Source organism: Parasteatoda tepidariorum, chromosome 7 (genome assembly GCF_043381705.1).
Source record: "Parasteatoda tepidariorum isolate YZ-2023 chromosome 7, CAS_Ptep_4.0, whole genome shotgun sequence".
Classification (NCBI taxonomy): domain Eukaryota; kingdom Metazoa; phylum Arthropoda; class Arachnida; order Araneae; family Theridiidae; genus Parasteatoda; species Parasteatoda tepidariorum.
In genome coordinates, this window is record NC_092210.1 from 51896329 (window position 1) to 51921469 (window position 25141).

General features: G+C 28.0%; 1 protein-coding gene across 2 annotated transcripts; it reads left to right on the forward strand.

Moving 5' to 3' along the window:
* Nucleotides 1-620: 620 nt before the first annotated feature.
* LOC107453793 (serine/arginine-rich splicing factor 5) lies at nt 621-19840 on the forward strand. 2 transcript variants are annotated; one of them, XM_016070743.3, is made up of 8 exons: nt 621-975; nt 1107-1238; nt 1976-2046; nt 3514-3645; nt 5362-5431; nt 7654-7727; nt 10928-11041; nt 18569-19840. In XM_016070743.3, exons 2-8 carry the CDS (start codon nt 1116-1118, stop codon nt 18924-18926), a joined length of 942 nt encoding a protein of 313 aa, XP_015926229.1. In that variant the 5' UTR covers nt 621-975; nt 1107-1115; the 3' UTR covers nt 18927-19840. The 2 variants fall into 2 exon arrangements, with proteins under 2 accessions (XP_015926229.1, XP_015926228.1); XM_016070742.3 differs by having other exon boundaries at nt 837-975; nt 5359-5431.
* The last annotated feature ends 5301 nt before the right edge of the window (nt 19841-25141 follow it).

Below are 25141 nucleotides of genomic sequence, written 5' to 3' on the forward strand. Positions count from 1 at the left end.
AGACTGACTTCGTCTGTGCTGACAATTTCTTCACAGTAAGCATCTTTTCATCCATGAATTGTTTATTCCCTGTATATGTCTTTGTAATGTAACCATTGGATCACAAACCAGGAACAATGTTTTGTCGTTGCTGTTGTATTGAAATTGTCTGCAGAAGGAATAGAATTCAGGAATTTTAGTAGTATTTCATTTACATCGCATTAGAGTTGCACAATGGGCTACTGATAAAAGCCTGGAAGTATACCTAAGGATGAACTGATGACGTGACATCACAATTTTGATCCTCTGTTAGGGGGGTGGATTCCTCAATTTGGTAGCCCGACAACCAGTGCGTGGAGTCGAGCACTTTACGGTAGAAGAGTTTAATGAGAAATGATACCACACATCCTCGGTCCCTTCGCAAGTTGATCGAAGTTCACTGCTCACTAACTGTAGAGAGTGAAGGGCCATTTTCACTGCATTGGGTTCACGCCCCTGTGATTCAAATATTTTATATTACCCCAAAGCGATTCAGACATGCACAGCGGTTAGTTTTACACACATGTGGTTTCTAAACATTCGCACGCACGTCTAGGACTGTCATTTGCATTGTGAATGCACCCTGAGTGGAAGGGAAAGGTAGTTCCTGCTATAGCAAACTCGTTCGCCTAAGGGCCATTCAGACAAAATGCGGAAAGATCGAATATGCGAATTCTGAAATGTGATCAAGAATTTGATTAGCCAGTTTTTCAATTTTCATAAATATTTTTACTAAATTTTCTAACCTAAATAATTTAAAATGTTGTCAAAATATGATTTATTAAAGAAGAAGAAATAAATCCCCGGAAGCTACAATTTCAATTTATCTACGCATCACTTTAGAAGACCCCGTAGGTTTTTATTTCCAAATATTGAACGAATGTCTTTGTTACCGGTGTGAAAATTTTCTTTTCAACTTGAATTAATAAATTCATAAGTATTATTGAACGCATATAAGTAAGTCAGAAAAGAATGTGTTACATATATTCATGAATAACGATTGTAGTATTAGTTCTGGTTTTAATTATATTCTCAATTTTTAACTTTTTCTGTTTGTGACGCCATGTTTTTTATTTTGTTTGCCTTAGGTCTACACAATGAGTACTCGGATATACATTGGAAGATTGAGCTATGAAGTGAGAGAAAGAGATTTAGAACGGTTTTTTAAAGGATATGGGAAAATACGAGAGATTCTTATTAAAAATGGTTTTGGATTTGTGGTATGTAAAATTTCCAATATATTAGTTTTGCATGCTCAATTATATGACAAATTAAGTTTCCTAGAAAAAACAATTAAGGCTTATAATTCAAACACCCATTCATATTTTTATATGGATATGAACTTATAACCTTTATATATATTTATGAATAATAAAATAATTTTTAGTTGTTGCTTTTGACAGCCAAAATTTGAGTGCTAGTGTTTCCTTCACGGAAACAATAAAATTTACCCCAAAAATCTGTATACACTGGTTACATTTGTAAAAGGATTTTCTTCTATCTTTCTGTTACAAATCTGATGATCACTTAACAAACTTGATGATCTCTAAGCGAGATATTTTCAAAACTAATTATTATATGGTTACAAACTTATAATATAAATGCCTTATGTATATGAAAGGAAACCTAGAAGTATAAACTAAGTGAAGAAGGAAATCTAAGTAGTTTATTTTCCAATTGTAGAATCTATCTGCAAGAACTGCTATCTTAATTCTGCAGGAGGTGAATCACTGTAATTCCATTACTAGCTTTCTAATAATTTTTGCTGCTTTTTTTTTGTTGCTATTTCTGTAATTTTTTTAATAGCAATGGGATGATTTAATAAGTATTTGTTTTACAGGATCTTGCTTTGTATAATCTGTTTAAGAATTTTTTGATCAATATTCAATAAATTTAAGTGCTTAAATGTAAACTAAGCTTGCCTTAAATTTTTTTTGATCTCATTTTAATATTGCAGGAATTTGATGACTACAGGGATGCTGATGATGCAGTTTATGAATTAAATGGCAAAGAACTATTAGGTGAAAGGTAAGTTGCAACATATTGTTATACAATATTATATATTCTATGTCGTTAATGTACAATTACTTTCAAGCTCAAAATCTGCAAAACATGTTGGGAATCTGACAATAACATGCCGTAGTTATAAAAATATATCAATTATTTAGATTTTGTTTGAAAGCATTATAAATGAGTTACAAATTTACTTTTGTTCCCATGTAAATATTTACTTTTATTCCCATGTAAATAGTTAAATAATTAACCTAAGTAAATATGCATATTAGCTTACAAGGTTAATTACAATAAATTTATGGACATACAATAAAATAGGGATTTGGATATATATTTTTTTTGAAGTTAATTTTCACTATTTTACTGTAAAAATTGTTAATACAGTATCAGATTATTTATGGAAAGAATGAAAGATTTTCTGTCAACACATAATCTCATTTCAAAAACACTTCGTGGGGAAGCAATTAATTAGTTCCTGTTACCAGATTCAAACTTTTTGTAGCCACCTATTTTTGGTAAAAAATTTTTGAAATAGATTTTAAAAAGAAATATTCACAACCTAAGCAAATACGTATAGATTTTTATTTAGTATGTATGGAGGTGCACTTTATACATATGCTCATTTTAGTCCTTAGGTGCACACAGCATTATGTGCTCCTCTTTATGAATGTACAATATTTTGTATAAATTTTTATGTAAATGCTTAACTATTACATTAAGGCCTAATCATCAAGGCTATTCTACAACCTAATATTTATTAGTCTAATTTTATATACACCATTTTTGAGAGTTTTTAAAGCTGTTTTAACAGTTATGGTTATGCTAGTTGTTTAATAACTATTTTTGTAACCAAATAAAAATATTTATCTGATTCAGATTTTAATGTAACTCCTTATGATGATGATGAACCTCTGTTATTTGAATTAAACCATGTAGAGAAAAGTGCTCAGTGTGTTCTGAATTATAAGGATTAAGTAGTTGGTATTTTCCATGTGTATGAAATAAAAATTGTAGCATGCTTTATAATCATTTTAAACATGGTGTATGTTTTACATATTAGTTTACATATTACCAGACCAGACTTTAAAATCAAAGCATTTTTTATCCTCTTAGCAAAAGAGGAAATAAATTACCTACTTTTATAGGTGCTGTCACTTTATAATAAATTTACATGTAACTAACTCATTTTAAGAACCTACATAAATACTGATCAATATACAATTCATGGTTAATTGAGATAAGGAAGTTAGTCTGAATAATTCTGTTTTATATAGTTAAGTTTTTAAATAAAATTTATTTTTTATTAACTGATCTGACAACAAAATATTAAAATCAATTATATTAATATGTTTAGTTTTTATGTTATGCCCTTCTGAATTATATCAAATGATTTTATTTGTGTGTTTATAAAGACATAAAGTTTTTATATTAGTTAAGACACATCATGTAACACTGAAATATTAATTTTTTTTCTTTCTTTAGGGTTACCATTGAACATGCTAGAGGCTCTCCTCGAGGGAATGATATGTATAGGGATAGAAATAGAGGTTACCGAAATAATCAAATGCAGAGGCGTCGACAAGGTGGTGGCGGAGGAGGAGGAGGACGTGACAAGTAAATATTTATCTGTTGTTCCTAATTTTTTGACGCAAACAGAAGTTTTAATATTTCATTAAAATCATAATTATCAGTAACATGAATATGTTAACTTAATGAAAAAACTTGTTAAAAAAACATCGTTATGCCAACTATTTGTTGTTAAACTGCCACCTATACATTCTACTAAATATTAATGACTAGTGTTTTTTTTTAATTACAAATCATTTTTAAAATTCTGGTGTTAATTTATTTTTAATGGAGACTCTTATGTTCTCTTGTATGAAAAATGTTCTAGATTCTAAAAAATAAAGTATTTCGTACTACAGACATCTAATTTTTCAGTTTCTTTGGAAAAATACAGTAATTTTTTTATGAAGTAAAAATTAAAAAATTTTTAATTTCTGTAATGACATAATATTTGCATCCCTTCCTTCATTCCAATCTTAGTTTCTGAGAAATGTTAAGTTATTACCAATAGCTATCATTAGAAGTTAAATTTGTTTTCTATATTGAGGTCAATAGTAATTTTACATGAATCAATATCTAACATTATGTTGAAGTTCACCAGAATGCTATTTTCTTTTTTGTATTCTCTATTTTATTTTTGATAAATGTTTTAAACCACTTTTATGCTTCATAAAAACCATCACATTTATTAGTTTATTTTGAATAAAACTCGATATAATTTACTTAACAATTTAAATAAATTAGTAAATGGATCTTATAAAAAGAATATTCAAAATCGCAGTTATTATTTCAATTAGAATTTGGAAAAATAAACATGGATATTTAATAATATGTGTGATTTGTTACACGTCAAACTAGAAATTTGTCTGTCATTGATTCTAAAATACTCATGTTGACTTAATTTTTTAATACAGGATATCTTTCTATTTATTTATTTAATATAAAATCCTTTTATTTATTCATTTTTACATTTTTTAAAATTGAATTTGTATCTTAAAATCAATTCTTTGATAAGCTTAAACCTGCATTATTCCATTACACCCTAGTCATAGAGATTCATACTGCTTCAGATTGATACAGCAAATATTTTTAAATACAGTACAAAATTACAAACTAAATAAATTTTTGGTTAATTTTTCAAATTTTTTACAAGGTCAAACAGTGACAAAGTGGCTTATCAGATAGTACTTTGAATAATTTAAAAGTAGCGAAAAGTAAAAATCTTATTAATCAAATTTATTATACCAATAATCTTACATCAAAAGATTACACCCCAAAAATATTTATCTACTGAAGCAAGTTGGCATTTCTTTAATCATTAAACTATCCCAACCAACCAAACTTGCTGTTGCTCTATGCTTGATTAGTGACAGATGTGTTGGTTACCAAAGGATTTAAGGGTTTTAGTCCACCAATGATTTCAAATGCTACAGTTATTTACTTGATTGAAAACAAATTCTAAAGTCTAAAAAAATTTCTGAAATTTTATATAGCTGTTTTGTGCTTGTAAGTCAACTTTTTGTTTCCTCATGCTTTGGCATTGGACTAATTTAGTGTTGAAATAAATGCAACGCCTGCTGAAGTTTTTATGTTGAGTTAACTTTTAATTTGAATTAATTGGCAGTTAATTGGGTGGGTTATGGTTTTTAAAATTTTCTTGAAAGTAGTGATGAGAACTTCTGATAGTTCTGCCAAAGGCAAATTGTATGCTTCTATGTGTAACTGAGAGATTTTTCTTTTGAATCTTTTTCCCTTTTGCTGAAGATACGGGCCACCCACCAGGACTGAGTACCGACTGATTGTGGAAAACTTGAGTAGTAGAGTTAGCTGGCAGGTATGTTAACTTTATCTATTTAAATATTTAATTCTAATTTTTCTATGTAAGTAAGATTTCTTATGTATGTCAATATTTTATTCATGATTGTAAATTATAAACTTGCTTCAAACTGAACATTTATTGCCTGGTCAATGTTCATGCAATTTAGAGTTATTCGGGAAAAGGTCTTTCGGAAATTTAGTGTGTTAAATAGTTTTTAATTTTTGCACCATTGAACTTAGAAACATTAATTTAGAAATATTTTGCAGTTCACATTTGATCATTTTGCCAGAATTTTGTTTTTGTGTGAAACTTGTGTTACGATCTTATCAGTTCATATTCAGCAAAAGCACTTTTCTTAGCTTATATCTCAAAAAAAGGAAAGAAAACCTGTTAGATTTTTTTTCCCATCTAATATTAGCTGCTTCACAGAGTGTCATAATAAGATTTTTTTTTAAGTAAGTGTAATTCTTAACAATATATTTTTGCAATTTTTCTTTTTTATACTAACGGGTAAATAAAGTATTAAATTTAATTTTATTCCTTCATTTTAAAAGATGCATGTAATTTTGGCAGTAAAAATAATGGATTATGGGATGGTATGATTTACAAAATAATTAAGTTAGATTAGTTTTAAATTAAAAAGCAATTTTTCATCGTTAATCTTCACCATAACATTCTTTATCATTTCATATTTTTCTTCTTTAACAGTGTGCATGATAGTTACAGTGATTCCAAACTAGTTGTTCAGCACAGCTGTCTAAAAATTATCCATTTCTTTCATTCATAAGTTACCATCCGGCCCCAGGTCTGGTAGAGGGTTGTGGATGTGCGCTAAAGTGGCAAAGGCCAGTAGAACGTAGGCCTGCTATTCTGCAACCACCATCCACTTAACGATGGGATCGCTCATTGTGGCACAACCTTACTTTCTTCAAGTTGGATGTAGTGCCTGAACCCACTGAGTGGGCACTCTAAAGGCAAGCCTGAGGCTTATCACTGCCATATAAAACCTTATTTGACACATTGGAACCTAAGTCACGAGGGTCCTGGCCCTATCTGGCACGATAGTCACAGTTCTGGTTGTCGTCACGGCCCGTGGTGGTGGGCAAGCGCTATGTGTGGTGGTCGATACTGATGCAAAATCTACCTACCCTCTTTCTCTTGAAGTCTTTTTTCATTCAGGTAACACATTGTTTTACGGTTATGTTAATTTTTGAATATTAATAAAATTACTTATTTTTTTAAAAAAATATTTTCCATTGTGCTTATCCTCTTTATCCTCAAAAAAGTTTCAAGTGGATAACTTATACATCTCTGTATTTAAGAAATGTTCGAAAGAAATTGCTCTGATGATGAAGATGAAAACCAAATGGTGAAATTATAAAGTTCTATGGAATGCTGATTGAAAAATATAAGAGCCAAGTATCTAATATCTTGGAAAAATAGATACTGATGTCTTGATTCAGGAACATGGTTGTATGCAAATAGATATATGGATGCTGTGATCAGGAAAATGGTTTTGTAATATTGGATGAATGGAATTGATTTTGATGAATGGAACTTCTTGAAGAATTTTGCGAATGAAAAAAAAATGCTGGCAAAATTCCTTATGGGTGATCTCTTCATTTAAATTGGAACTGGTTCTGAGAAATATTTAATTGATATTTTTTTTAAAGTCTTATTTTTAGCCTATTTATAAGAAATTTTAAATTTAAAAGTTCTAATTTTACTTTCTCAATAATTATTAGCGTGTAATTTTAATTATACATTAATATTTCTTCACTGTTTTCTAAGGAGAAAAATTTTATTGAAGTAAAGCATTAAAAATTAGCTAATTTACTTATAAATGATAAATTATGTATTCAAAATTTGCATATTTATTATGCTAAGTTCCCCACAATCGATGCCAAAATTTCCATTCACAATGTGTGTCACAAATATACTGTTTTTAAAAGAACTAAATTCGAATTATAAACATCTTGCCTACTTGAAATTGCCAATGTGAAGTAAACCTTATCATTTTCAAAAGCATAAAGAAGAAATCTTCAAGTTAAACACTGTAAAAATTATTGGAAAAAGGACCATATGTTCAAAGAAAAAGGACCATATGTTCAAAGGTTGATCAAGAGAATTAAAAAATGTAGTTTTCTATTATATTAAAATAGTTTGTGATTCTCTTATATATAAATTTAATATTTTTTTTGTTGCAAAATATTGTATTAATAGAATTTTAATTTTAGGATCTGAAAGATTATATGAGACAAGCTGGTGAAGTGACTTATGCTGATGCCCATAAACAAAGACGCAATGAAGGGTATGCTTGCATAAGTTGAAAACTTTATTGTAAATTTTATTACTATCAATGCTTTTTCATTATATGACAATGGACCTGACTGTTGTCTGCTGATATTAGATCTTTAATTTCTTAATGGTAAATTTACAGCCATTGAGCATTAGTCAGAAATTAATCACTAGATGGAACATTTCTTTCACAAACTCAGCTTTAAGGAAAACAGTACCTTCATTAAAATATTTTTTAAAGGGTATTATCTTTTTAAAAGCATATTATCTGACACTAAACATACCGTAACAGATCAAATGACCGTTCAAGAACTTTTGCGTCGAAAATGCGTTTATCACCTTATTGTTTATGCTTATTTAACTTGCACATGACTTTTTCTAATGATTATATACAGTTAATATTCTTTTTTTCTTCGTATTTTATTTGTTTCCAATAATACTTGTCGTATACTTATTCCTACCACAACCAGTCATTTGACCAGGAGAACTTGCATAGTTAGTTCAATCAGAATAACTGAATTCAAATTTCAAGACAGTACCCAATTTTGTGTTAGAAAAAGTGACAAAAAAACTGAATGTTTTCGGAAGTAGCTTCATTATGCTTCATTTCTAGCTAACTTTTGGCTTTAACCCAGAAAAATGTTGAAACTATCAAGACAGCACAAGTTCTGAGGAGACATGTTTACGGAAAATGTATAATGGAAACTGTCTATGTAAAATATGCATTGGGGAATGAATTTTTAAAATTCGAGTTTATTCTAACCAAGCCTATATCTTTTTTTTTTTTTTTTTTTTTTTTTTTTTCTTTTTTTTTTTTTTTTTTTTTGATAAAAATATCAAGAATGCCATAAGAAGTCATATTAAAGCTATATTCTCATAATTATAAAATTGTTAGTCATTGTAAACTATATCTTAGTAAAAAGTAAATTGTTTTTAAAGTGAAGCAAAGATGTGCATACTTTTTAAATTTTTATGCAACGGGTACCATACCTCTTTCAATAGACTTAGGTAATTCCCTGCATACTGTAAAGATAACATTTATGTTGGTTCAATGTGTCAACATCTTTAATGGGTACGAACATTTCGATTTTTAGAAATAAATATATTTTTGCATTTGCTATTTACCTCTAAAAAATTGCATAAAATTAAGCATGTTGCTTGTGGAATTTTTAATCAAATCTTAAATCGTCCATCTCAAATAACTAAAGTATTGTAGTAAAATTTTATTATTTGTGTTTTAAATTTCTGATAAATCTGAAGCTATAGTTATTAAAATATATTTATTGTTTGCAATTTTTTACCATCTATGTAAATTGTCATCTAAATTGGGGAAAAAAATTCCATTCTATGTTAGGAAAAATATTTTAATTTAACACTAAGCCTACCATAACTGGTCAAAAGACTAGTTATGGTATTGTAAAGTGCTGGTATGTTTAGTGTTAAATAAACCTAAATAGCACCACAGATGTAGATAAGTGTTTTACTGGTGTATGAGCTACTTTTGTGAAACAATTTTTGTTAAGTTTTTAAGAAATATTAAGAAATTTCAACTTATTTAACATAAAGGAAAATTATAAGTTTTATTCTTTAAAAAAAAGTCGCTATTCACTACTGTCTTTAAACATTCTTTGTAAAATGATAAAACCTTCTGCTTAACTTGTAACATAATGACATTGTTCCACCATGTTGTCTAAATTTATTCATGTCATTAAGTGCAAGACCACCCTAAAGGACAGAGGTATCAGATAATAAATTAAAAAGTATTTAGTGATTTTGGATCTTTTTCAACATGTTAATATAAAAATTAATGTATGTTTTTTGCAATTAGTAAAATACTTGTTGCAATTTTCTACCAATTTTTGTAGAGTTTATTTTTGTTGCCATAAGTCGAGTGTTTCGTTAGTGTCTTTTAAAAGAACTATTTATAAACTTTTTGATATCCTCAAAAATTAAAACATTTCGACCTCCCAATTTTTATATGTTCTGTAATTTTTTTAACACATGAATAGTGTCATTTCACACATGAATAGCTTCACATTGCTTTTTCGGTAAAGAAAAATAGTAAAGCTTGATTTTTTCTTATTAATTCGTAATGATTTTAAGTGTTAAAAATTAGCTTTTATTTATTCATAAGAAATTATTAATTCACAAGGATTAAATTCATTTCTCATGAAATTTGTTTGGATCATAGCTTCTGAAAAGTGGTAGGAAAGGATTTAAAAAATATTATATAAAAATTTAATCTAAAGGAATTGTAAAATTTTCCAACTTAATTCCTTAAATTGAATTGTCTCCATTTAATACAGAGTTGCTATGCTACATAGAATAATGCTTATACATTTGTTTCTTTTGTGAGATGATTTAGTATTTTTAAAATGATTTTTTAATGAGTTAGTATCTGCTGTGTATTGCAGACATTCTACTAATAATAAATATATTAAGGTCTAAACTTTTAAGCATTTAGTTTTGTTATCAAATCTGGAAAGAAGCATATATGAATTGAGTTTACTTTTTATTCAATTTTATATATTAGTACATATTAATATATATAATAGTTTTACATATTAATATTAATAGTATGTTTATGTAATGTAAGGATTTATTAGGGATTATTTAATATAATTTCATCTCTTCATTTTTAAGTATATGCAATAATGTTATTTTACATTAATTTACATAACTCGAGATATGCCCTTTTTTTTCTTTAAAAATTACTATCTTGTTCATTTTTGCATTTTGCAGGTACAAAATGTAAAATGAAATTAAACAAAAAATTTTTGACTTCCAAATTGCAGAATAAAAAAATTTTTTTTTTTTGTATTGGCTAACTTAGACAAAGCGTTATTATTTTTAAAAATATTTTTTTTCTCTGTTATATGATATGTTTTGTCTTAACTATCATTGTTTCACAGTATGGTGTTATATTTTTTAATTGAAGTAAAATATGCAATATAATGTATAAATTATTAATAATTGTTTTGGCCACCCTATTCATTTAAAAAGCTGATTTATTTAAATTAAGGTCACTCATTAAAAAAAAAGTACCTGACATCTTAATCATATTGTTAAAAAATGATGCATAGATGTTAAGAAATTATTTTTAAGCTAGACTGCAACCAATTATTTGTTTAAATTGTATTTAACTGCTAATTTTAGCTATTTTTTTTTAAAAAAATTAATAGTTACCTTTCTTAATAACCTTTTTCTTTATAGTGTTGTTGAATTTGCAAGTTATTCTGACATGAAGAATGCTGTTGATAAACTGGATGATACAGACTTGAGTGGTCGTCGTATTAAATTAGTTGAAGATAAATCTCGCCGTCGCCGGTAAGCAGTTTTTCTTTTAATAAAAGTAATAAATTGGTGATTACATATAATAACCGGTAATTATACATAAATTTTTAAAAATGTATCAAATTAACCGTTTTGCGCAATTCCTAACTCGTAATGGAAAATGTAATAAATATGACTGGTTGGGCCGGTAAAATAGAGTGCAGTTTTTTTTTTCGTGGTTAAAACTTGGCAAGATATTTTTTCATTGGACACTATGGCGTATGCGGCAACGGATTACAATATTTTATATTTTAACATTAAAAAGAGTCAATAAATGGTTATTTTAAATCAAATTTATTTAGCCTGAACAAAATTTGAATAAGGGGACTGACATAAAATAAAAAAATACAGTTTACATGGACATGTACAAAACAGTTGCACACAAAAAACAAACTCAAACTGCAGTTACATAAAAAAATTTAGCCCATATTCTAGAGAGAAAATTTTTTTTCCAAATAACTTTTAAAGCTATTACTACAAATTACTAAATATTTTAAGTTTACTTATTTAAGCTTGTTAAACTGTTACGGCATTTAGAATGAAAAAGTTTGACATACTTTTATTACTCGCATTGTCCCTTGCAAACGCATCACTAATATCTCTGACCTCCAGAGAGAAATGTCTTTCTAACACATTCTCGAAGTGATATTGCTAGATTTGAAACATAATAAAGCAAAATAAATTTTTCTGCACAAATTGTTAATTGATATTTGGTATAAAAGTTTGAAAGACTTCCTTCTTTTTTACATTGTTGGGTACCATTATCACATTTACCATTATGAGTTGGGAATTATGCTGCCAAACCGGTTAATTTGAATTTTCAAAAATTAATCAAATTTAGTGGTGACTAAACAAAATTACTGGTTATTATATATAATCACCGGATTAGTCACATTTACGGTAACATATATCTATAGGCTAATGCATGTTTGTGACTTATTCAGGGTTCGCTAAGTGGGCCCACTTTGAAAAAATCCGCCCGGGTTTAATTGGGTGGGCCTACCTAGAAAAAACCCACTTGGTGGGTTTTTTCTCAAATTGTTTTTTTAAAATTTGGTTGAAAAATAATTATCTCCTAATACTGTCATTGGACACATCGTGGAAGTTAACAAATATTTTAGAAATATGCATCAAGCACATGGATGGGCAAATGAAAAAAACTCCTTGGTGCCCCATTTACCAAATGATACTAGGTGGAGTTCTTAGTTTGACCGCGTAAAAACTTTTGCCAATAATTATCATAAATATCAAGAGATTGCTCTTGAACATCAAAATGAATCTAATAACTATACGTCAAAAATACTTAATAATGTTGGGCTTTACCAAACTATCAATTTGGAAAAACAGATATCAATTGTTTCTGAAGCTTTAAAAAAGCTTAAATTAGAAAACCTTTCAATTTCAGAAGCTGTTATGAATTAACTTACTATCGTGTGATGAATTGGAACCCCATAAACATTTTGTTTAAAGATTCCATCAGGCTGTTCAGCTACCTCATTTATTAGCATATGCATCCTTGATCCCGAAATAAGGGAACAATTTTTAAATGATGAACAAGAGCAATTAGCAGAAAACTGTGTAAGCATCATCCAGAGTTTCTGCCAGGTGTTATGGCATTCAAAATTACGAATCCTGAATACTTTCCAAAATCAATGATGCTTAACACCGTTATTCTACAGTTTTCATCAAAAAATAGTGAAAGATTACGGCAAAAAATAAATAAATAAATAAAAAAATTCCAGGTTTCCACGAAATTTCTTTACACTCAGCACCAGCATTCTGTCTCTATCGAAAGACACTTTTCAACTTTCAGTTTTGTGTAGAGTAAACTACGAAATAGATTAGGAATAGGTAAAGCTACAAAACTCGTAAAAGTATCACCATCTAAGAGAGAAATGGATCTTTTTTTAAGTTAACTCTTAACATCTGGTGACAATTTTTAACTATTTGGAGAAAGTTTATCACAATTAAAAAACAGTTAAAAATTAAAATATTACTTTTAAGATTTTTTAAATATTATTTTTAAGATTTCATTTGAATACAATTTATTTTGTTTCTTTTAATCATGTTTAAAAATATTGAAAGCAAACAAAAAAAAATTTATTAAGTGATACATTAAACAACAATAAACAAATTTAAAGTTTTATTATCTGATTTTAAAAAAATGAGCNTTAAAATTATAAAGTTAAAATTTATCTAAAAATGCAGTCTTTTATCTAAGGTTAAATATTTGAAAAATAGGACAAGTAACTGATACTCTTTATAATTATACGCAATTTTAATTTCACTTTCTATTAATCGTATTATAAAAACATGGAAGAACATTAAATATGTATTCCAGTTTAATTTTATTTAAGGTAAAAGTTAGATGAAATTTTAGTTTTCACTGATTATAAATTTGTAATAAGTAATATATGTATATATAAACATAAACAACAGACGAAAGCAAAAAGATTAATAAACTTGTTCCTTTTATATTACTGTTGTATTTATATTTTATAGTGCTTCAGTTAAAAATTGTGAAAAGTTATGTATTTAAGAATAAAGATTCAAATATGTATTAGGGATAGTGCATTCTTTAAACTTATTTTAATTATAATATATGTATTTTATATAAACTTTTTTGGATTTACTTCCATTTTTAAGTTTATACATCACTATTTAATACATAAAAATATTTTCACAGTATGTAGTTTATGAGCACTAAATGAAAAAACCCAATTTTCCCTGGATTTTTTCAAATAAAACCCCAATTGGGTTTTTTCGAAAATCCCCGGGTTTTTTCAAACCCTGGACTTATTGTGTATTTTTTTAAAAAAAACGTTGTTTTTATGAAGTGTTTCATATTGTGTAAAATCCTTACAATTTTTTGTAATGATTTATAAAATTATACTTTTGAAAAATTACATTCATTGCTGAGAGATTACATCCTTTGTTAAGAAGATTACATTGATAGTAACTCTTAAGTTGATTTAAAAATTATTGTAGACAATAAATATTCTATTCTAGTTTTCTGTTATCTATTTTATATTTTAATGTATGCCCTATTGGTGAAATTTGATGATACAGCTTAGGTTTTTGATAATTTTTCTATCGAATGGGCTTAGTTTCTTTTTATTTTTAAAATTAATTTTCTTGTTTCGAGCACATTTGTATTGTAAAGACATAAATCTTTAATGTTTTTCTTTCTGTAATGTTAATGTTTTTATTTTTCTTCATAATAAAGGATCAGCGGTAATTTACTTTTATAACAAATTTGCAAAATTAATATACAAAAAGAAATGGGAAAAATTATTAATCACTGAGGTCAATCCTATCCAGTTATATTTTATTTTTCGAAGTATTTTATTTAATTGATTAAACAGGGTTTTAATTACTATTGAATTCTTTATGCTTACATAATTTGTACTCATGAAAATTTTTAAAAAGTACGAATTGAGGAACCCTTCACTTATCTAATACATAATAACTAATACATTAATTAAGATTACTTAGATTTATCACTTCAAAAAGTCTGATTAATATCTTTTATAATTATATTAAAAACAATTGAAACTATCCATCCAATATGTCCAAGTGCTGAATTGAGTGACCATATACCTAAAGATATTGAAATTAATAATTTTGTATAATTAAATAATGCATTTTTTATCTAGAAATATCCTAACTTTCTAATTTTTACAGTTTTGAGTCTTCAATTAATGATTGTAATTGCATCCAATAAACAATTTAATTTTCAACATGGGCCGTGTAAATTATTATTTTTTTTAGCTTTTTATTATGTGCTTAAGTCACTGCATGTCTTTGTCAATTCAGAAAAATCAATAATTGATTTTTTTTTAAAAAAAGGGCTGCAGAAAGCTTTAGCTATTGAATACTTTGTTTATGCAAAAATTGCAAAGGATTGATGTCAATTATTAAAGGGAATCTTGAATGTAAAATTGTGCAATATCTTAAAAAATTACTTCTAATGACTTTTAAAAGAAAGTACTCTTGGATTGATTACTTACCCTGATTAATCACTCACCCATGATGTTTCTTTTTTAAAAATTTATTATGCAATTTCTATAGCAAGCAGGGCTTAAATATGTGCAATATTATTATGTTATGAGAATTTACGCGTGAGTTAAAAACTTTTTTTGGTGAATCTGCTTGTTTATGAAAAATGTTGGGTTTTATAACTGAAAGAATTGTATTAAAAATAAAGTAAATTACTGAGCTAAGAAATTTACTGTATGATTTCTATCCTACTAGTATGCAAATAAGTAGAATTTATGCTAGTACTATTTGTGCAAAATTTGTCATAGTTGAAAGTTATTGTTTTTCCAACACATTTTGTCGTAATTAGTTTGTCATTTGCTTAAACTTTTGTTTTCAAACTTTAAATTATTGTCCCCATAGTTTTTTTTTTAATTTCATTATTTTTTTTTTTTTATTTATTTCTAAAATATGTTAGAATCCCTATGATTATTTTTCTCTATTTCTTTATTAAAAAAGTAAAATAGCTTTCTCCTTAAAATTAATTATCATAGTTTTCCTTCTTTTGTATGTGGTTAATAAATGCAAATGCACATTTTAAAAGAATAAATTTGAAGAAATGAAAGATCTAAATTTTTGGTCCTGCATTAATTTCGATTAATAATGTCGTAAAATTCAGTAATTGATCTTAGAACTGTCTAATTATTATAAACTGGGTTCGGATATATTAACTTATTGACTGGATTCATTGTTTTTTAACTTTTTAGAACTTAATCATTTTATGAAAAAGTAATTCAATTAACAAAGGCTGATTTTTTTTCCAACAAATATGGTATAAAATTTTATAGGGTAGAATTGTTTTGTTAAATCATTATTAATTCAAATCTATTATCTGATCTTAAAAATATTAGTAAAAATATAATCCCAATTTACAATGCAGTAATCAAAGAAAAATTTTAAATGCTGAATTAAGAGATCATCCACTAAAATTACTTTTGTACAAAAATGTTAAAGGAATATGGCATATTCACTTTGTTTAAATTTTATGACTAGACATTGCTTTAAAACTTTTTAAGGGAGCTTTAAATATAAATTTTAATTAAATGGAAGAATTTTAACCAATATTGAACTATAATTTTTTTTTTTTAAAATATTGATCTAAAATTGAGTCGTGCAATGCTTCATAATAAACTTATTATGAAAGCATAAAATTTTTAGTTCCTCACCAAAGTGACTTGGAAATGGAAAATTGTGTATTTTATTAAACTTTTGGATTAAAAACTGCCTTTGTTGTACTTGAGAAGTGAAAATTGTACTCTTTTTAAGTTTGTTTTTGCTTTTTATGAAAGTAGTTTGGTATGCATATGCTGTAGCAAAGAGAAGTCTTATACGTTTTGCCAATTGTTGTCCCCTTTTTTTTCCAGGCCACTTTTAGATTTGACTCTTTCATTCCACTTTGTGACTATCATTCTGGCAGCTTCATGATTTTTTATTGTTATTTAAATTCAAGAATAAGTGACCACATTCAAAGCAGTTAAAAATCATGCTGGTCACACTTATAATTTTTTCCTTTTAATTATTGAATTGTCATATTTTTTGACGATTCTAGTTCACATTTTGAGAAAAAAGTATTATGCGTTAAGTTTTGAGGTTGACTAAGCTGGTTACCACAGGTGATTAGTTGGCAATTTTATTTCTTGAGCAATCATTGCACGTATATAATGAACTTTCATCTTTGGCTTGTATTATATGTATAGTTTTTCATTTCATTATTCAGTGATTATCTCTTTCACTGACGCAGGTGATAAAGTCACCAATGCAAATGTACTCAGTGCAAGTAAATTAACCGCTTCCCTTACCAATTTTTTTGAAGAGAAAAAAATGCAAAAATCAGCATATTTTTGTATTTTATTAATAAATACAAGGAATTAAAATAAAACATAATACACAAGTTCTAGGTTGAGATTGTAATTTTTTTGTGTGTGTAAAATATATTTTATCTACCATCAGTGTACTTACTTATACTTATCTTCTACGTGCCTTTGGGCACTTAAGGCCTCTAGCATATCCCTCCAACGCCTCCTGTCTTTAGCAATAGATCTTGCTTCCTCCCAGCCAGATATTCCACATTCTTTTAATTCGCCCAAAAACATGCCCTGGATAGTAAGTCTGGGTGTTCCTCTTGTTTTCTTACCATCAGGGGCCCATGTAAGAGCAACAGATGTAATTTTTTCTTTGGGCATTCTAAGGATATGTCCGAGCCAGCTCCATCTTCGTTTTTTAATTTCATCTTCTATTGTTTTTATTTTAGCTTTCTTTAATAGATTTTGATTTGATACTTTGTAAGGCCAGAAAATTTTAAAAATAAATCTTAAACATTTGTTTTGAAAGGTTTCTAATTTTTGTATTTCGATGTTAGTCTGTTTCCAGGTTTCTGCGCCATATAATAGTACTGCTCTAACAATAGCTTTGTAAACAACTATTTTTGTCTTTATTTCAATATTTGACTCTCTCCAAAATCTATGTAATCCCTTAAAACATGTTCTTGCTTTGATTATTCTCTGTTTAATATCTTCACTACTTCCACCTTTTTTATCTACAATAGAACCTAAATAGCTAAATGACTCTATGTCTTCTATTTTGTGATTTTCGATTTTAATTTTGTCATTTTTCTTTTGATTTATTCTCATTGCTTAAGTTTTCTTCTTGTTTATGAATAAACCTACACTATTTGAATATTTGTTGAATTTGTCTGTTTTAAGCTGAAGGTCTGTACATTTGTATGAAATAAGTACGATGTCATCAGCAAAATCAAGGTCTTCTAAAGTAGTTGTAAAATTCCACTTTATTCCTCTTTTTTCATCTTTCAAAGCTGTTTCGCATAATCCAGTCTATCACCAGTATAAATAAAAATCCTTATAAAACACATCCCTGTCTTACGCCAGTTTTTACCAAAAAGAATTCAGTTAATTCTCCATTTACTTCTATACATGCTTTGCTGTTATCATACCATAAGTTTACTATCCCAAATTATCTCAGGCAAACTAAAAAAATTAAATATTAGTCTTTGTTTGTTTTCATCTTCATAATCTGAAAAATCATCTGTATTACCTTCGCTTGCAAATGCCATTTTTTGACTTTTTTTTCTTTTTCCTATGTAAATTCATCAACAGTCTTATATCCAATTGTACAAAACACGCCTGCAGTCCCACAAATAATGAAACTCCCAAACAAAAATTGGCAAACTTACAATGACGGCAAATTATTATTTTTTGTTTTGCTACCGACAAAGTAAAAATGTGATAAAACAAAACATATTGATGAATTCTGCTGTGTGAGTTTACTCGGGATTATAAATATTTGCAATATATACATACCAGAGTTCACTCAGCATAATCGGGGAAGTTTTTAATTATTATTATTTTTTTAATTATGAAATAGTTGAAACTACTTGTGCTGGTGAAATGGAAAGATACCCATTGATCTTTGTGGAATCTATTATTAATCAAGGAATTAAACTTATTTAATTTTTTTTTCTTCCAGTTCTCGTTCAAGGTCTAGGTCCAAGAGCCATTCTCGTTCTCAAAGTAGGAGCAGGAGTCGCAGTCGTAGCAAGTCTAGGTCTATGTCTAAATCACGATCAAGGTCAAAGTCCCGTTCCAAATCCCATTCACGGTCTAAATCTCCCACTAAAGCAAGATCCAGCCGCTCCCTCAGCAGAAAGCAGTCTCGCAGTCGTAGTCGAAGCCCAAGTGAAGATCGGAATGATCGCAAAAGCCGCAGCCGATCTAAATCACGCAAGAGTCCGTCTCGATCTCGCTCAAAGTCATCTGAGAAACGCTCACCTTCCCCAGTTCAAAAAGATGATGATATTAGCAATTCTGCTGATGATAAAAATTGATTTGGTTTTATTTTAACACCTGGATGTATCATATTTTGTTCATTGCATCTTTGATGCTATTTACCATCAGTGGTTCCCAATAATATCTATGTAATGAAATTCCTATGCAATAATCTGTACTTATAATTATTATTGTACATCTTTATTGTAGTTAAGAAGTAAAAGTTAATGCTAAGGTTAAAATTAAAATTTTGAATCTCTAAATAGATGTAAAAGAGTGTTGATTGATAACAATTTCAACTATTTGCTTTGAAAAATTCTTCGATTCCCCTTATACAGAACTTTGTGTTGGTAATAGTGTATGTAAGATCAGCTATTGAAAGCAATTTTTTGTTCATTTAAAAAAAAAAAAAAATTATTTTTTTTTTTGCAAATTGTTCCGAAGTTAGGTTCTATTAAATACCTTTTGGGAGCCACTGGTCTAAATTTATGTAGGAATATTTTTAACATTGAATGGTTATGTGACATATTCCATTTTTTTATTACTTATATTACTGTCTTCTAATGTAGTTTACTGTGTCAATTGAATTATTCAAAACCTTAAATAAAGACTAGCAATGTTTCTTCATAATTGCATGATTGTATTTGCTAATTAGTTGGAATAATTTTTTATAGTGATGTAAATATTTATTGCCTCTTTAAATCGACTTGTGTTATTATTTTTTTTCCAGCTTAATCATATCGTAAGTTTACTGTGAATTTTATTCATTAAAATTCTATTGGTCTTATGAGTCTGTTTTCAAAATTGAAAAAAAAAAAACAGATCAGATTTTAAATTACTTTGTAGGAAGTGAAAAGAATCATAATGATTTCACTTTGAAATACTTTTTCGATATGTTTAAACTTGGTTACTTAAAATTAATTACCTCCTTGAATTTCAGTTTATGTACGAAAAAATAAAGATAAAAATTGAATCTTGTGTATTGTGTTAATTTTTTAATTTATGATATTAATGCCATGTCACTCATTATTAAACATGCATTGATCAAAAATGGGTAAAAACAAAATAATAAGAAAATAATACGTTGGAGTGCCTAAAAGTCAGAACAATGAAAATTTTAAATGTGTGACAAACTAAATACTGCTTTTAACTAGGCATATACAGAGCACTGCATTAACAAACTTGTTTTTAATGAATTTTTCTGTGTGTTTTGAAAAAGATAAAATTAATTTTTTGATTTTCTAGAAACAGTTATGTGCTTTTTTATAATACAAAGACATTCTTTTGATAGAATCGATACCAAAAGAGCGGTAAAGAAAACCAGGACAAAATATGTTAAGTAGGTACAAGAAAAAAAATACAGCGTATTGGCAATGTTAATCATTTCTCACAGAGATTTGACATGCCTGAGAATATTTAGTCTTACAAAAATCCAGATTTCTGTTAATTGTAACTGCTAAGGTAATACAAAAATAGCCCTAGTCTACTAAATAACACAAAGTAATAAAACTAGTAAATTTTGACTGAACATTAGTACCTGAAGACAGTACAACTGTCTCTTCACTGCAAATCTAAAATAATATAAAACATTAAAAAAAGAAAAAATCCAATTGGTATTACATAGCGTGAATTTTTTTGGTTAAATATTGAAAAATATTTATATTCTATGTCACGTATTTCCAACTTGCATGAAGCCGGGGGCCACAAATCAAATGGCATGCCGCAACTTTATATACAAAAGATGAAATTAAAAAAAAGAAAAAACACGTTTATTTTTGTAATTGAATAAATATTTTCTTGGATGCAAAACCCGAGAAATAATTTTTTTTTTTGCACCGTTGGTATGTTAAATTTTACAGAAACGAAGAAATTATTTTAAATCCATATAGATTTTTTACGAAAATTGTCAGCAAAAAAACTACAACTAATCTATTTTAGTTCGCGGGCCGGGTGCGGCCCTTGGGCCGCCAGTTGGAAACCCCTGTTTTATATCATAATGATAACAGTGACATAGCCAGTAGGATACAATTTAAATAAATTTTGTGCTTCAATTATCCCAGAGAAAATGATTTACCGTAACATTGAGTTTTCGTTAAATAATAATACATCTTTACAGTATAATGGGGAGGGGAAATGTTTTTTTTTTTTTTTTGTATATTTTTAACTTCAATTTTCTAAATGTTGTCCGAGTGAGTTTGGGATCCCGCAGCAGTGATTACGTTAATGATCCTAAAATAGACTGACTGACTTTTTAAAAATTTATTATTTGAAATTAGATAAGAAAAAAAAATGCTCGCAGGAAGTTCATGTGGCAGAACATAAATTTTCTTTAGTTTGTGCTTTTAGTTCACAAATTTTACTAAAATTGTCGCAATCAATAAATGAAATCAAGATGGCTACCAGTAGTCTGTTACATATCGTAATCGAAGAATGAAATTTGCATGCATCGAAACGCAACAATCTTAAAAAAGAGCTACAATGCCATCTGTCGGAAAATAGTAACTTTAGGAAACATTATACTAAATATTTTGCTAAATTATTAAATTTTGGAGATTTAAGTGGATGAAGGTAATAAGTGATAATCTCTAAAATACTTTTGAAGTGGAAGAAAGGCATTGGGCAGAAAAACCGTCGCGAAATCACAAACCTAATCTTGCTGGCTACAATTTCAATGCCATGAGTGCGAATACTAGGGTGCTGACAATTTGAATAAGGGTTGGATTAAGGTGATGGGATCCTGGAGCTGATGTGTAACTTGCATGCCTAAGTAACTTATACTAAAGATATATTAAAACTTTATGAAATTCAAGTGTAGATAACAGGGATGAGATTTTTCCTCTTTTTAGCGGATTTCCGCTTTTTTCTTTTTTATCTCTTGAATTTCAGCTTTTTTTTTAATCAAAAATTCAGATTTTTCTAAAAATTTCACTTATTTTTCATAAGTATGCCGCTTTTTCAGAAAAATCACCGATTTTCAAAGAGAAACGGAAAATTCAAACTACATAGCTACCAATCCTTTCTCATTTTTACTTATTTTAGCTATTTTCTCCCCTTTTACACGCAGCAGATAAGATTTTTCGAATTTTTTACCCGCCCTCCAGATAGATCCGATTTTCGTAGTTCAAACGACGCTGCTTCTGACAAGCCTTTTAGAGGTCCCAAGCCTGGAATCTGCTAATATCTCGATTCTTATTCACACGATTTTAATATCAAACATAGCTTTTCATATTTGCGTGTTGCGATTCTTATTCACGCGATTTGAATATTGTACGTTGCGATTCTTATTTACGAGATTTAAAAATCCGATATTGTGATTCGTATTTACGCCTTTTTAAAAACCTATGTAGCGATTCGTATTCACGCAAGTTTAAAATTCAATGTCTTGATTTGCTCATGCGGTTTATAATATCAAACATTGATTTTCGTATTTATACGTGATTTTAAAATAAGGCATTGGGATTCGCATTCACGCATTCTAAAAATTATGCATCATAATTCTTATTTATGCAATCTAAAAATTACGCATCATGATTCGTATTTACGCGATCTAAAAATTATGAATCGTGATTTGTATTTACGCGTTTTAAAAATTCTATATCCCAGTTTGTATTTTCTCATTTTCAAAATCGTATATCTAGTTTCATATTCATGTGATTTCAAAATCCATAATTGTTATTCATATTCACGCAATTTTAAGATCAACTATCGCGATTCTTGTAAGAAGTAAATTTTTTTTAAAAATTAGTTACTATAAAAGTGACTGTTTTTCTAACGACGATTATTAGTATGTATATGTAAGTGTTACAACATCAGAGAAACTGGAAGGGAATATATTCAAAACTTACATTCTGTGCTTGCAAAGAAGAAAAAATAGGATTTGTCACAAGATGTTTGAAGATGGACTAACGACTAAATATAGCAAACATAAAAGATATAGCAAACAAAAGCAATCACTTAAAAAGGGATTTAATTTAATTTTTTTTTTTTTGGAAAAAGAGTTAATTAACTCATCATCAAAATTTTATTTATAATTGCTGTTATTTATGCTATAAAATGCAAAATTCTTATCAAATAAAAAACAATTATCTAAACAGTTGCTGATTGTCATGTAATTTTTCAAACTAAAATAGCAATTTTTGTATGTTAAGGAGTTACTATATATTTCTACTTCACTGTTATTGATATGTTTCAGAGGGCTGTAGTTAGATTAGACTATAATATGAACATAATGATTCGGTCCATTGTTAAAGTTTTTTTTTCCAATATAATTTAAAAAGTAATATTACTGATATATTTGCTATAAATCACATAACAGTATTTATTAAAAGAAATGAAATATTAATGTATATTCTCAGTAGTTTTAATTTGCTAAACCAGGTAGTTTTTCAAGTAATAATTGTCTCTTATGTGAACTGAGGAAAAATATAATTTCCAGCTTTATTTTTTCAATTGGTAATTTTTATTTTCACTAAATGTTAAGTATCAATGTAATCATTTATATAATAATAGATTAGTACACAATTGTATGTCAACACATTATTTATTACCTTAAACTGTCTGGAATTTATTATTAAAGGGTTGCGCTTGGGTAAAATTTACTATCGTGGAAATTCAGCTTTTTTGCCTTTTGGCTAATCTCATCCCTGCAGATAAGCTTGTTTTACAGAAATTTATGGTAAAAAAAACCCTTTTGAAACTTGTCTTTTACAAAAATAATTACATTAAAATACGATTCAGCGTCTATATCAGGAAGAACGTTCTATTCGAAATTATGAATGTTAAGTAGTAGTAGTAACTATAAAATAAGCAACTCTAAAAATAGAAAGACACAAATTAGAAATCTTCGTTTTTACTAAACTTTTTATGTTTTTTAAACAAATATCTCAGGAAATTTTACATATTTTGGAAACAGTTATAGAAAATGAGTTAGAAATTTCGAGCATATTTGACTTGAAGCAAAAGAAAATAATGATAAAATTGAGAGTTGAGTGGAGGAGTAAAAGGAAAGGATTAAATGTAATTTTTTTTTCTTTTTATTTTCTACTTATAAAGAAAAAAATTATAAATTTTTAATGATTAAGGAACATAGTAAAACATACTTGTTGACGTACAGGTTGAGGGGTGCAATTGTTCCTGGTTTCCAGTGGCGCCATCTATGGCCAAGATTTCGACTTCTGTCACACCCGTTTATAGGGCGGACCATTCATTCATCCAAAGAGAACGATCTATCAGAGAACGATCTATCTCCAATCCAGTACCCCCAGAGGTATTGATTTGATTGATTGATTAAACCATACTTGAAAATATCTAATAAATTTTTCGAAAATCACAAAAATTAATTTACCGTCATAAACTTTGCAGAATCCTTGGGAGGGGAGGGTCCTAAAAATTCGGGGTCTGAGATTGCAGTCCCAGTAGACACCTTAATCCGGCTCTGGTTTTAATGAGGTTTTTAGATTTTGCTGTATGCAAGTTTGCTGATTCAAACAAAGGTCAGGCATAATCTTTATTTTCTACTGTCAATAAATAAACTTAAAAGTTAATATATTTAAATTAACTAAAATATCTTTTAGAAACTTTATTAGCTCAGTTCATCAGTTATAAATCCTAACTTTTAAGGCATTCTTCTATCTAGCGACATAAGATAAAAGTAAAGAGATTTTTACATGCAACGAAAACTACTCTGATAATAGGCTGTAAATTTTTGCAAGTTTTTTACAGTTTAACTAATTTTTTTATTATTATACGCGTTTTAATTTAAGCACAATTAAAACGTGTATAATAATACAACAAATAAATATTTATTTATTATTAAGTGATCAATAAATTTAAATCGAAACAATACTCCCCTTAGTTTTTTATTTGAGTCCGCCACATTGGTATCCCCTTTTAATTCTATTTAAATTTTTTAACGTGAATTTTCTGTTAATTGAACTTAAATTTGGCATAAATATGATTAGGCGATTATGTAAAAAATGTTATTCAATAGCACTTTAGTTCTAAATGAATTAAAAATTATGAATATTATATTTTTATGATTTTGAGGCAAAAGTGTTAAGCCACATAAGGAAAATTCCTATTTTATTTTAAATAAAGGAAAATATCGGGAATCGATATTAGGAATAATGGATCGATGTCAATTTTTTTCCCTTAATTCAGAGGTCGTGGATAGAATTAATTCGAAGTCCAGATGGTCTGAAAACCACCCACTTGTTATTCGGGGTTCACTTTTTAGAAGGAAAAAGGGATATCATTCTATTGTTATTGGAAATGC